The 11,117-nt window shown below is 38.1% G+C and overlaps 2 protein-coding genes across 4 annotated transcripts; one reads left to right on the forward strand and one right to left on the reverse strand.

Annotated features, from left to right (window-relative positions):
• The first annotated feature begins 694 nt into the window (after positions 1–694).
• On the forward strand, positions 695–3,650 carry LOC139188844 (prohibitin-1, mitochondrial-like). Its single transcript, XM_070806794.1, has 6 exons — positions 695–898; positions 1,186–1,367; positions 2,035–2,151; positions 2,409–2,579; positions 2,741–2,953; positions 3,268–3,650. Exons 2-6 carry the CDS (start codon positions 1,197–1,199, stop codon positions 3,460–3,462), a joined length of 867 nt encoding a protein of 288 aa, XP_070662895.1. The 5' UTR covers positions 695–898; positions 1,186–1,196; the 3' UTR covers positions 3,463–3,650.
• An 860-nt stretch (positions 3,651–4,510) lies between these two features.
• LOC139188845 (tRNA(His) guanylyltransferase 1-like) lies at positions 4,511–9,092 on the reverse strand. 3 transcript variants are annotated; one of them, XM_070806797.1, is made up of 14 exons: positions 8,928–9,092; positions 8,716–8,788; positions 8,294–8,459; positions 8,064–8,195; positions 7,924–7,968; positions 7,231–7,400; positions 7,024–7,109; positions 6,514–6,621; positions 6,057–6,313; positions 5,571–5,702; positions 5,454–5,498; positions 5,090–5,259; positions 4,860–4,945; positions 4,511–4,764 (listed from the first exon to the last, which is right to left on the reverse strand). In XM_070806797.1, the coding sequence occupies exons 3-14, from the start codon at positions 8,395–8,397 to the stop codon at positions 4,663–4,665; spliced, it is 1,437 nt and encodes a 478-aa protein (XP_070662898.1). In that variant the 5' UTR covers positions 8,398–8,459; positions 8,716–8,788; positions 8,928–9,092; the 3' UTR covers positions 4,511–4,662. The 3 variants fall into 3 exon arrangements, with proteins under 3 accessions (XP_070662898.1, XP_070662896.1, XP_070662897.1); XM_070806795.1 differs by having other exon boundaries at positions 4,511–4,777; XM_070806796.1 differs by lacking the exon at positions 8,716–8,788 and having other exon boundaries at positions 4,511–4,777; positions 8,928–9,074.
• Positions 9,093–11,117: the final 2,025 nt, after the last annotated feature.

Genomic DNA, 11,117 nt, shown 5'->3' on the forward strand with positions numbered 1-11,117 from the left:
ATAAGTAATTGAATTCCCCCCTAGCCTTAGAATTAGCTAGGAGATTAATTCTCCCTACAAAGAAATAAAAAACGGTTGCCGAAAAAAAAAGGAAATAAAAACCGTAGGCAATAATTGAGTTTTTCAAATCATTTACAATTAAGTGGACAAAAGACTAACTAATACTATGGTTTAATAATATTTCTCTATATTTGTAAGTAGGATTTTTCAGGTTCGACTACCATGAACGATGATGATGCATTATATTTGTCTTGAGTTTGATACCTAATTGTGTGGCATAGCCCAATTTACCTCTTCTTAAAATTGAATATCTGCTCCTTTTATAGTAGAATATCGTTGTATTAAAAAAAAAAAAAGCTTTTTAGCCAAAATGTTCCCTGAGATTTGAAATCAATAGAAGCAGTCCCTGAGATTGTCCACCATCAATCATTTTGGTCCTTTCGTGAAAAGTCATGTTAAATATGGATTAAAATGATAAAAATATCCTCAATTTAACAAACAATAGGCCAAAATGATTTGACAAAAAATTGAGGAAAATTTTGTCATTTAATCTTATTGAATGGAGATTTTTCATGGAATGACAAAAATGATTGATGATGGACCATCTCGGAGACCAATTCTATTGATTTCAAATCTTAAGAACCAAAGTGACGAGTTATATAAATTTCAGAAACCATTTTGAATAAAAAGCCTAAAAAAAATATTGGCTAACGGGGCCTTAAAAATGTTGGGCTGTGGAGATGGAACTTGGCCAACACTCTAGGCCTTTTATAAGTCTGAAAGGACGGCTTAAACCTTTCCAGTTCTCGCTCGTTACCTGTAAACCCTAAACCCTTGCGTCTGCTTCTGGGGCCTGAATCCCCACCGTCGCGACCGCCACGCTCCTCACTTCTCACTGGTTCGTCTCTCTCGTCTTCCACCTCCCTTTTCTTTGTTAGATGATATTCTATGTCGCCGCCCTCCGCCCAACCATTTGCGGCTCGGGATCGAAGCAGATCTCGCAGCTCCGCCTTTTTATTTGCTCAAGTTTAATCAATGCCTGAATTGCTTCAATTTTATATTGATTTTTTTTTCTTCCATGATTTTTATTTTCGAATGGACCATTTTGCTGCTTGACATTTTTCGTTCCCGAATCTTTATTTTTGTTCAATTTGGTATTTTCTTCAATTCTTTATGTTTTCGCAGTGAGAAGGAATATGAATTTCAACAACGTTAACGTTAAGGTTCCGAAAGTTCCCGGTGGTGGTGCAATTTCTGCTTTGCTAATTGGTGGGCTTGGATTGTATGGAGCTACCAACAGTCTGTACAATGTGGAGGGAGGGCATCGAGCCATTGTGTTCAACCGTATAGTCGGTGTCAAAGACAAGGTTATAGGTCTAATCTGTATTATTGCATTTGTTCGGTGTAGGAATTGTTCGTCTCAATCATTTCGTGGTTCGCCATCCATCATGTCATTTTATTTGTTTTGCAAAAACATCTGTTTCTTCTGGTGATTTTTTTCTTCCTATGCAATTCTGTGAGTAGAAGAATATAAATGATATTTGCATGTTGGTTATCTTAACGAGATACTAATTTATTCCACGATTGAGTGCTAATATGATCCACACTTCAGTTGATTTTCTGAACGACTTCCTTTCTTAAAATGTAGTATTATTATGGCTTAATTTGATCGAAAAGGTCACCCGGAAGCTCTTGCCCATTAATAACTATATTCATAGAGTAGCAATAGCAGACTTCCTGGGGTAACAATGATAAGAGAAACTGTCCAGGATGATTGTATCATTTCTTAGACAATTTTTCGTAAACAAGGTTGACTACTCCATTTATAAAACTAATGGGGTTTTCCCAAGTCATGTGCTTAATTTGTCGACAGTATAGGATGAATGTAACACAGATGTAGAGTTACTGTGTGTATGCGAAACATCTTTTAGGTATAAGAATGTGCTCATTTACTGTTTCAATAAATATGTTGTTAAATGTTTTGGCTTTTGGCTTTTTTTAATAGTATACTATTACTAATGGTTCACGTTTCAGGTTTATCCGGAGGGGACACACCTTATCATTCCATGGTTTGAGAGGCCAATCATTTATGATGTCCGTGCACGACCTCATCTAGTGGAGAGTACTTCTGGGAGCCGTGATCTCCAAATGGTTGATCTCTTTCTTCTTCCCTAGAGTGACATGGATTTTTGACAACTTCATTGTTTGTAATATATGCTCAACTAATTTTTTTTTTTAATATTGTGGTTGCACATGCTTAAACCTGTATCCCATGCTCAAAAATGTCCTTTCATCTGGAAATACTCGTCAACAAGTTAATAATAGATATAATTTTGTTATTTCAGTCAATATTGTCTGCAGTTGATGTCCTTAATATTTAATTTTGGTTTTCTCGTTGTGCTGTACAGGTGAAAATTGGGCTTCGAGTGCTTACTCGACCTTTACCAGACCAGCTGCCTACAGTTTATCGGACTCTTGGTGAGAATTACAATGAGAGAGTCCTTCCTTCTATTGTTCATGAAACTTTGAAAGCTGTTGTTGCACAGTATAATGCTAGCCAACTCATAACTCAGAGAGAGGTAGGGAGCAACGCTCTTGGTATACACGTCTTCGTTTTCCTTTCTAGTCACTTTGAAGTTTCTTCCGCGTTTTTCATACCTTATCTACTAGTATAGTTATTTAGATGAAAGGCTAGAAGTTCATATGTTTCCGTAGTGTTGACTGTCCTTTTTATTTGTAGACTGTTAGTAGGGAAATACGGAAGATTTTGACAGAAAGAGCTGCCAACTTCAACATTGCGCTGGATGATGTGTCAATTACCACCCTCACTTTTGGGAAGGAGTTCACGGCTGCAATTGAGGCCAAACAAGTGGCTGCACAGGAAGCTGAGAGAGCTAAGTTTGTTGTGGACAAGGCTGAACAAGACAAGAAGAGTGCTATCATCAGAGCAGAGGTGAGTTATAACACATTCTCAAAATAGATAATATCTACTGATCTTTAATCGCAATTTTACCAGCCATTAAACCGAAACTATTGGTTTTTAAAAGTATACCTTGCCGAAAGTTATGGGAAAGCCATGTTGCATGAACCAACTACTTTATAATAAATCATACACTCTCTATATGGATTATAGAATAAAATAACATTTAACCAGTTACATCCAAGGGTATAGAATAAGATGCACATAGTGTCGCAATATTCCTGTATGAATATTGATGTTCCCTTGTAACTTTTATTTTGCTTAAATCATTTATCTGTGTTGATCAGGGAGAGGCCACTAGTGCCAAGCTGATTGGTGAAGCTATTGCGAACAATCCAGCATTTATAACACTTAGGAAGATCGAAGCTGCCAGAGAGATTGCGCATACAATCTCAAATTCAGCAAACAAAGTTTTCTTGAACTCGGATGATCTGTTGCTGAACCTTCAGGAGATGAACTTGGATATCAACAAGAAGAAATAGACAATGCAGGTTGGACTTGTAATAATTTCGTTTCAGATTGTACAATTGTGGAAATATTTCCTTGGAAGAGTTGAGCAATGGACCTTAGGGTTTACCTAAGTCTTTTGATGCACGGTTAGTTGGCATGGCAATTGCTGTTCGCGGAGATAAATTCTGAACACTTAAATGAAACTTTTCTGATGCGATTACTTTTAGGTGTTTCTCATGTTATCCACATTGTCCTGCCTTCCAGATTTTGCTTCATTTTATTTTTGATAATTTATAAGTTTCGCTCGTAGGCGTGCCCTTCCGGAGCCTTTGCGGTTTTGATGTTACCGGAAAATTTTGTTACTATCTGTATAGGCTGAATTCCTGAAACCGAAACGTACTTTTTATCTTCATCAGTATTCATGCTTGGGGTAGCTTAAGGCATCCATTTTCTCTGAATGCTAAAATCTCCTCCCTTTTTCTCTATGATTTCCATCAACATACTGGCATGTTGTAAAGTGTCTTTTTTCCTTGCTCACCAATCCCTGCAATATAATATACGCTTAAAAATTACAAACTGAGCTTTACATTGTAGATAGGGTTTTTATCACAAACGTACCCTCATGTTTTATGGTACTTTAACGAAAAGCTTTCGGTACTGTTAACTTTAACAAAAAACCACATTTTTATACTAAAAAAATCAATCATGGTACTATTTACTTTACTCTTTATTTTGTCCTTATCGTTAAAATTCAAAGTTTTCAAACTCTTTTCATTAGTTTTTCTCATATTTCAGCAACTTAGCAATTTGCCCCTGTACATTCTTATCAGTTTCGTCCCTCATCTATTGCCCCGGCCTTGGGTCATCAATGTTGCCTTTGTCGTCCAATTTTGTTAGACTCCGTTAGCATGCTGATGTGGCGCCCATGTGGGGCCCACAATACCAAAGTAAATTGCTTTTTTCCCTTTTTTTTTTAAGTGTACGTTATGTGCAACTGCAAACTCCAACCCGGCAACGGAATAAAATAACTTTGATGAATTTTCCTAACATTTGTGCAGCTAAGAAAAAGTAGACCTTCAATGGCTAAAAAAATGGACCTCCATTGCTTGGCAGCATGAGCAGTTACCCAGAAAGAATTGTTGGGAGTGCATCCCAAAAGCTTGGCTCAATAATATTACAATGTTGTACAACAACTCTTTTCCCAGAATTCCCATTACATTCTCCGTTCTTGTCTATCCTTGTGGTGCCCCAGAAAGCAGAGGATCCACGGCGGAACATGACCGGTAATTCGTTGTACTCGATACCAAATTGCCTAAGCAATTTCTCTTTGTCTCCTGTTTGAGTACCCTGCAATTCAAATTCGAAAAACATTACGAGAGGGCAACGACGAGAATACGATAAAACGGATTTTGGATTAACTACATCATACCTTTAGGGCGTTCTGAGCTTCAGTTTTTGTTTTTCCAGACTTAACAAGCTCCCAGAAACAAGTATTGTATTGGTTGTTAATGTGGCCTGAAACCCATAAGAAATGTTAAGTCCAATAAATTTACCGCCTTTAACAAATTTGAACTCATGTATTGCTTCGAGATTTTACGTATTAGGAATGACAAGACTTCATCCTATTATGTTTTGGAACATTTAGAGCTGAACACTCACAATCGACTTGTCTCCAGGATAGATAATCTCGAAGAATTTCATATGACGGATAGCAGACAGCACGCCCGTCAAAACAAGGAGGGTACTTCAACTCTTTCCGCGGGAAGAAATCTTTCCATTTCATAACGTACATGGAAGTGAAGAATGACACAAGAACAGAAACCATCTCACTGCAAAATTTTAGTAATTCCAAAACAGGTAATAAAGATCAATCTGATTTGCAAGGAAGAAAAGTGATTGAAGCATAAGCATTATGAAGGACCCTGGCAGAGAAATAATGTTCCGTAAACCAGTGAAAACAGTATTATAGTGTATCCAGTTAGCATACAAAGTTTAGGAAATAAGAAGGCGACGGAAGCAAAACCTGGCTTGCCTTTGACAGAATTGAGAATCCTTCTTCAAAACAAAGCTGCAGTAACAGGAACAATGAGATTACAGATGATATAGACCACAATGTTAACATACGAAATATATTATATACCTGTATTCGTCACTGACTCCATAGGAGAAAACCAAGTCGTGGAACTCTTTTAAAACAGCCACTGCACAAGTATTCATAAGGTTGATAGCCTGCTCATCATTCGGCTTCACAAATTCATGAGCTTCAGAAAACCTTCCAAAACCAAACAACTGAGAATCGTTTCTAGAATCTTTGGAGGATAAATAATAACAAAAATCAGATGCATCCATAGAGAAAACTTGATTATTCTGAGTTGTAAGTTAATTGCAGTATGGCAGAAAAACTGCATCCTTCAGTTTGTTAAAGCCGAGACTACCATGGTTGTTCCTTTGAAGTTAATGTGATGAATGACAAACAAGTTTAAAAGAGTTGTCTGATTTGCACAACAGGTGAAATAACAAGGACTAATACTTCGGCTGCGCCCCCTAACAATTAGCAGCCCAAGAGAAGACAGACACAGTAACAACAACCATACTTAGTTCCCTTGACATGTGAGTAACAGTTTACCTGTGGAAATGGCAACCATCGATCCTAACTACAACCCATGTTGACGGGATCAGTTTGTCTTCAAACTGGAAGGACCTAATATAATCAGGTTCAACTTTTCCAATATCCTTTGTAAAGCTACCGAGTTCCTTCTGAAGATGGGCGTGCTTGTTCCAAAACCTTCTGTCGGCTGTATTCTTCGAATGGACTATGCTCGACTTTCTCCTAAGTCTCCTGACAGGAGAACCATTGTCATTGTGCTTCACAACTTCAAACACCTGAATAATGAATAATGTAGGATGGAGATCTCAGCATAAGAAATCAGAAGGCAGTGGCAACTATGTTTGAACACATTCTGAAAACAAAAATTGGACATATAGATAAAATGAAACCAGTATCATTTGACACACCAAAACAAAAAAGTGAAACCTTTGCTGAGACGAGTAAGATAGATTCCACTGCAGAAATGAAAGATTACCTCCGTTTTCAAAATGCAGGATCCTTGCCGAAACATTGGATGCAACTTTTGGTAGTTGATATTACACTTTCTAAAAAGAAGGTCATTTTTTTCTTCCTTGCTGCTGTCCTGCAGATTGCATAGATGCATCACAAGTGAAAAACAAAAACTGCTAGCATAAAATGAAAATTTGGCATGCCAATTCAAACGTTAAAAATTATTTATCATGGAAGAAATATAAACAACATTCAAAAGCACAAGATATGTACTTCCTAACGTATACCTAATCTCAAATAGTTAAACTAGAAAAACTCGGCCATTTTGAAAGATGGCAAAGAAGAGATTGAAGATACAAATATTTAAGTACCTGATAACATAATGTTAAAATGGAAATGACAGAAAAATGAATATAATTACAAGGAACTAGAGGGACATATTTGACACTCTTGAAAAAGTTCACAGTTCTTCCACAAATAATCATGCATATAAATATGCCAATTAATGTATAAAATGAAAATTAATTCTTTCCACCTTTAGTAAGCCCAGTGCTTCGCTTTCGGTCTTTCCAGATTTAATTAGCTCCCATAGGCAGGTGTTATGCAGGTTATTTGTGTGACCTGCAAAATGCAAAACGTAAATGGAAAATTCACTTGAATTTTTTCCTTGAATCAGAGACCTCTTAGTTGAAGATAAGTATAATAACTTCCATACTCGAAACATCATTGCGAGATCACTTACAATTATTTTGTCTCCAAAAAAGATATGACTGAAGGACTTCTTCTGATGCACAGCGTATAACACGTGCATGAAATGAAGGGGGGTACATTAACTCCTTATGAGGGAAGAATTGTCTCCATTTCATGACATATACAGAAGAGAAGAAAGATGCGATAATGGTCCCTACTTTGCTGCACAGACAATTTGTATGTAAATGAATGACTTCAGAAAAACTGAAACTGGACACAGCCTAAACCATTACCAAATGTACCTAAACAATAACGCACCAAATAAGATTGGTGTAAGTTTCTAATAAACAATAAATTTATCATTCATTTTATTTTCCATCCCCAGAATTCATAAGTCAAATCACCTACATTTGGTTATTCCTATATGAATTTCAACATGATCCAACTCAACCAAAAATATTTCAAATTCCAATAAGAGGCTGACATGGGTAGTAAAAAACTTGTTTGTACAGTTTAGCGATGGGTGAGACATTATTCAACCCCATGTTCTACGAGACTTTCAATTTGGATCTGATGTAGTATGATGTAAAGATATTGAACATATTAATTCTGAACCAAACTGTACCGTCAGTTTGGTATGGTCAATATTCGTTTTCTTTTAACTCAAATGGCCACCCATTACTTTTACAAAAACCTTGGACACATCACAGGCCAAGAAAGCTGAATTAAAGTTGAGAATTAAAACCTGGCACGCCTTTGGTAAAACTTGGACGTCTTCTTGAAGACAAAGCTGAAAGCACAGCACCAAAAATAACAGACTGAGGCTCTCTTACAGCTAAGTTAACATAAATGAAACACATACAGACTACCCTAGAGTTACAGTACCTGTATTCATCACTGAAGCCATATGAAAACACTATGTCTGGAAACGCCTCTGACACCGAAATTGCGCATGAGTTCATCAAATTCAGGGCTTCCTCATCGTTTGGTTTCTGAAATTCATGAACTTGGGAAAACCTAACATAAAAAGAAAGAGGAGAATGTCACCATCCACATCGTCTCAAACTCATACACAAACACACATAGAGGCAAGGAGTGAGGAAAGTAGTAAACACCTTTGAAAATCACAACCATCAATTCGAACAATGATCAAATTGGGCAGGAAAACCTCGTCGTCTACTTCATACGACTTGACATACTCGTATTTACTGTTTGCCATCTCCACCACCTCTACTTAGCTCAGAGAACAGCAGTGACCGATCAGTTTGCGAAAGTATACACCTGTGCAGATTACAATTACAACAACAACAAAGCCTCACCCCACTAAGTAGGGTCAGCTATATGAATTCTAGAACGACACTGGTTTTGCGCAGATTGTAACTAGAAATTCCAACACAATCAGACTACAGTTATATATGTTCTTTTACACTGACTGGACACATTAGACAATTCCACAAATCACTATTATACCAAGTAAACAATATTGGCATATTAATTTTTCTGAAGTTGGCATAAGAAAATTTCCAAACACTCTAACCAAGTATAGCCAAAGAAGCAAAGGGAAACGGCTACTGTGAGCTTCGCTTGGCGTTTGGATATGATCAACAAATCTGAAGGAAATAAATGATGCCAATCAACAATGTGATGGATTCAAGAAATAAAGAAATTCAAAGCCACGCCTGAACTGTAACTATTAAACTCATCTTCAATTAAATTTCTCTAATTTATAGTTTGATTATACGACTTTACCGTCTCTCAGCCTCGAAATTTGAAATATGAAGCCAGATCGTGATGCCCAATTCGCAGAATCGCTCCCTCTGTTTCTCAGCCCTAATTTTTTATTTTTTTATTTTTCCGTTGGGGTCGTGTTTTTACTTTTTGAGTTGCTTCCTTCCTAAACCCTTTAGGGCGTTTGTGGCGTGCGCATAAATTAGGGGTTTTAGGGTGAAAAGGCATCCAAGCCCTTCAGTCTCCAACACTGCTACTGTGTACTGATGTTGAATTATAAGTTTATAGCTGATTAGCATTAGTGAAATAAGATGAGTTTATTTGTGAATTCACTTGAGCATATCTGCCAAGTGTGAGATTAAAAGATTTAAGGCTAAAATAGCCATGTGTAGCGATCTTATAAATTAGTTAGATGTGTGGCTGAGATTAAGTGTTAGATGTGTGGATCCAACTAAGGCAAAACATGTCATGAAATGCACGTGTGTGTGCTTATTGCCTCTTAAGAAAATATATTCCTCTCTGCAACTTCAACAGAGAGAAGAGAACATTCATTCCTTTTGCATCCTTCAATTCTCTTTCTATCTTCATATCGTATAACCCACAAAACCAATTACACTAACATGGCCTCAGAGCCTGGTTCGATCATTTGAGCCTGGGCGTAAATCTGTGAACTCATTGAGCTGAATTGAAGCTCGGTGAAAGTCGTTGGAGACCCATTATCATCTGAGAAGAGAAATCAACCCATTCAGACCAAAGATGTCTGGATCTGGAAGCTCAGAAGTGAGAACTCCAATTTTCTCCGGTGAGAACTATGAGTTCTGGAGAATCAAGATGGTGACAATCTTCAAATCACATGGGTTGTGGAATCTGGTGGAGAAGGGAGTTAAAACTTCCGATTCGAAGAAGAAGAAAGCTGAAGAATCATCGGAGGATGATGTAGATGAATGAATGGCCATTGTGTTTGTTTGTACCATACTTGACCAATCCCGAAACTACTGAGCACCGGTCAACGTTATACCGTCAAAGACCCAGAAGAGTTTCCCTCCAACCAGGAGGCCAATCACAGCGCGACACGCGTCGACATTAGAAGCCAATCATAGCGCTACACGTGTCAACATCAAGCCAATCACAACACTGCACGTGTCAATGTCAGAATGAAACTAGAAACTCTCTTCTATAAATAGAGATTATTCTCTCACAATATTTCCTAATGTCATTTGTACTAAATCATTCACTAGTACTCACTAAAAAAGAGCTTGAACCTATGTACTTGTGTAAACCATTCACAATTAATAAGAACTCTTCTACTCCGTGGACGTAGCCAATCTGGGTGAACCACATACATCTTGTGTTTGCTTCCTTGTCTCTATCCATTTGCATACTTACCCACACTAGTGACCAGAGCAATCTAGCGAAGGTCACAAACTTAACACTTTCTGTTGTACCAAAGTTCTCGCTAATTTTGTGCATCAATATTTGGCGCCGTCTGTGGGAACGACACTTATTCCCACTCTCTTCAGCTTTGTCAAGCTGGTTTCCACCATTCGTACACTTTTTTTTTATCAGACATCCCTCTCCAACATAGGGAGCGAAGGAAGCCACAACACACAGAATGACACCCCTCTTGCACCTAGTGCGAAGCAACGAAAGAATGAAGGAAAGAGGGTTGCTCTTCAAGCTAAAGTCGATGAGCTAGAAGTTCAAAACAACAAGATAGCAATGAAGAATGAGGTCATCTAGGAGTAGTATGAGAAGCTCTTTGAGACGCTCCACGAAACTATGCGTACTCAAACACGCGAGCTTGTTGCCCCTGTAGACATCAACCATCATCTGGGTGCCCCCAACACGGAGGGTCACATTCCTTCGACATGGGTATCCCTGATGAGGAGCGAGCTAATCATCAAAACATTGATCAACATGAGACTTCTCTCAACCCAGCTGGCTCGACCCAAAGCAGGAGAAGTGGAGGAAGACAGCTCATTGCAGAAAGGTTGGAAGGATCGAAAGTCGTTTATCGTGACTGCTGAGACTTCCTAAAGCAACGTCGAGAGAATCCCCTCCACATATGCTCGAAGATCAATGACCCAAGGGTTTCTGAAAGACTTGGTCCCCTCCCACGACCCAGGCCAGCTGCCAATCTAGGGAATGAGCGACATGTCCTAGTCTAGGGAATGAACGACATGTCTTAGAGGAACATGAAGGTACAGGGGA

This window comes from Malus domestica, chromosome 10, assembly GCF_042453785.1.
Source record: "Malus domestica chromosome 10, GDT2T_hap1".
NCBI lineage: Eukaryota > Viridiplantae > Streptophyta > Magnoliopsida > Rosales > Rosaceae > Malus > Malus domestica.

Coding starts and splice junctions, on each gene's coding strand:
- LOC139188844 (XM_070806794.1), top strand. CDS start 1,197: ATGAATTTCAACAACGTTAACGTTAAGGTTCCGAAAGTTCCCGGTGGT. Junction 2,152..2,408: donor GGAGCCGTGATCTCCAAATG/GTTGATCTCTTT, acceptor TGTGCTGTACAG/GTGAAAATTGGGCTTCGAGT. Junction 2,580..2,740: donor AACTCATAACTCAGAGAGAG/GTAGGGAGCAAC, acceptor TTTTATTTGTAG/ACTGTTAGTAGGGAAATACG.
- LOC139188845 (XM_070806795.1), bottom strand. CDS start 8,397: ATGGCAAACAGTAAATACGAGTATGTCAAGTCGTATGAAGTAGACGAC. Junction 7,969..8,063: donor GGCTTCAGTGATGAATACAG/GTACTGTAACTC, acceptor CTGTGCTTTCAG/CTTTGTCTTCAAGAAGACGT. Junction 5,499..5,570: donor GGAGTCAGTGACGAATACAG/GTATATAATATA, acceptor CTGTTACTGCAG/CTTTGTTTTGAAGAAGGATT.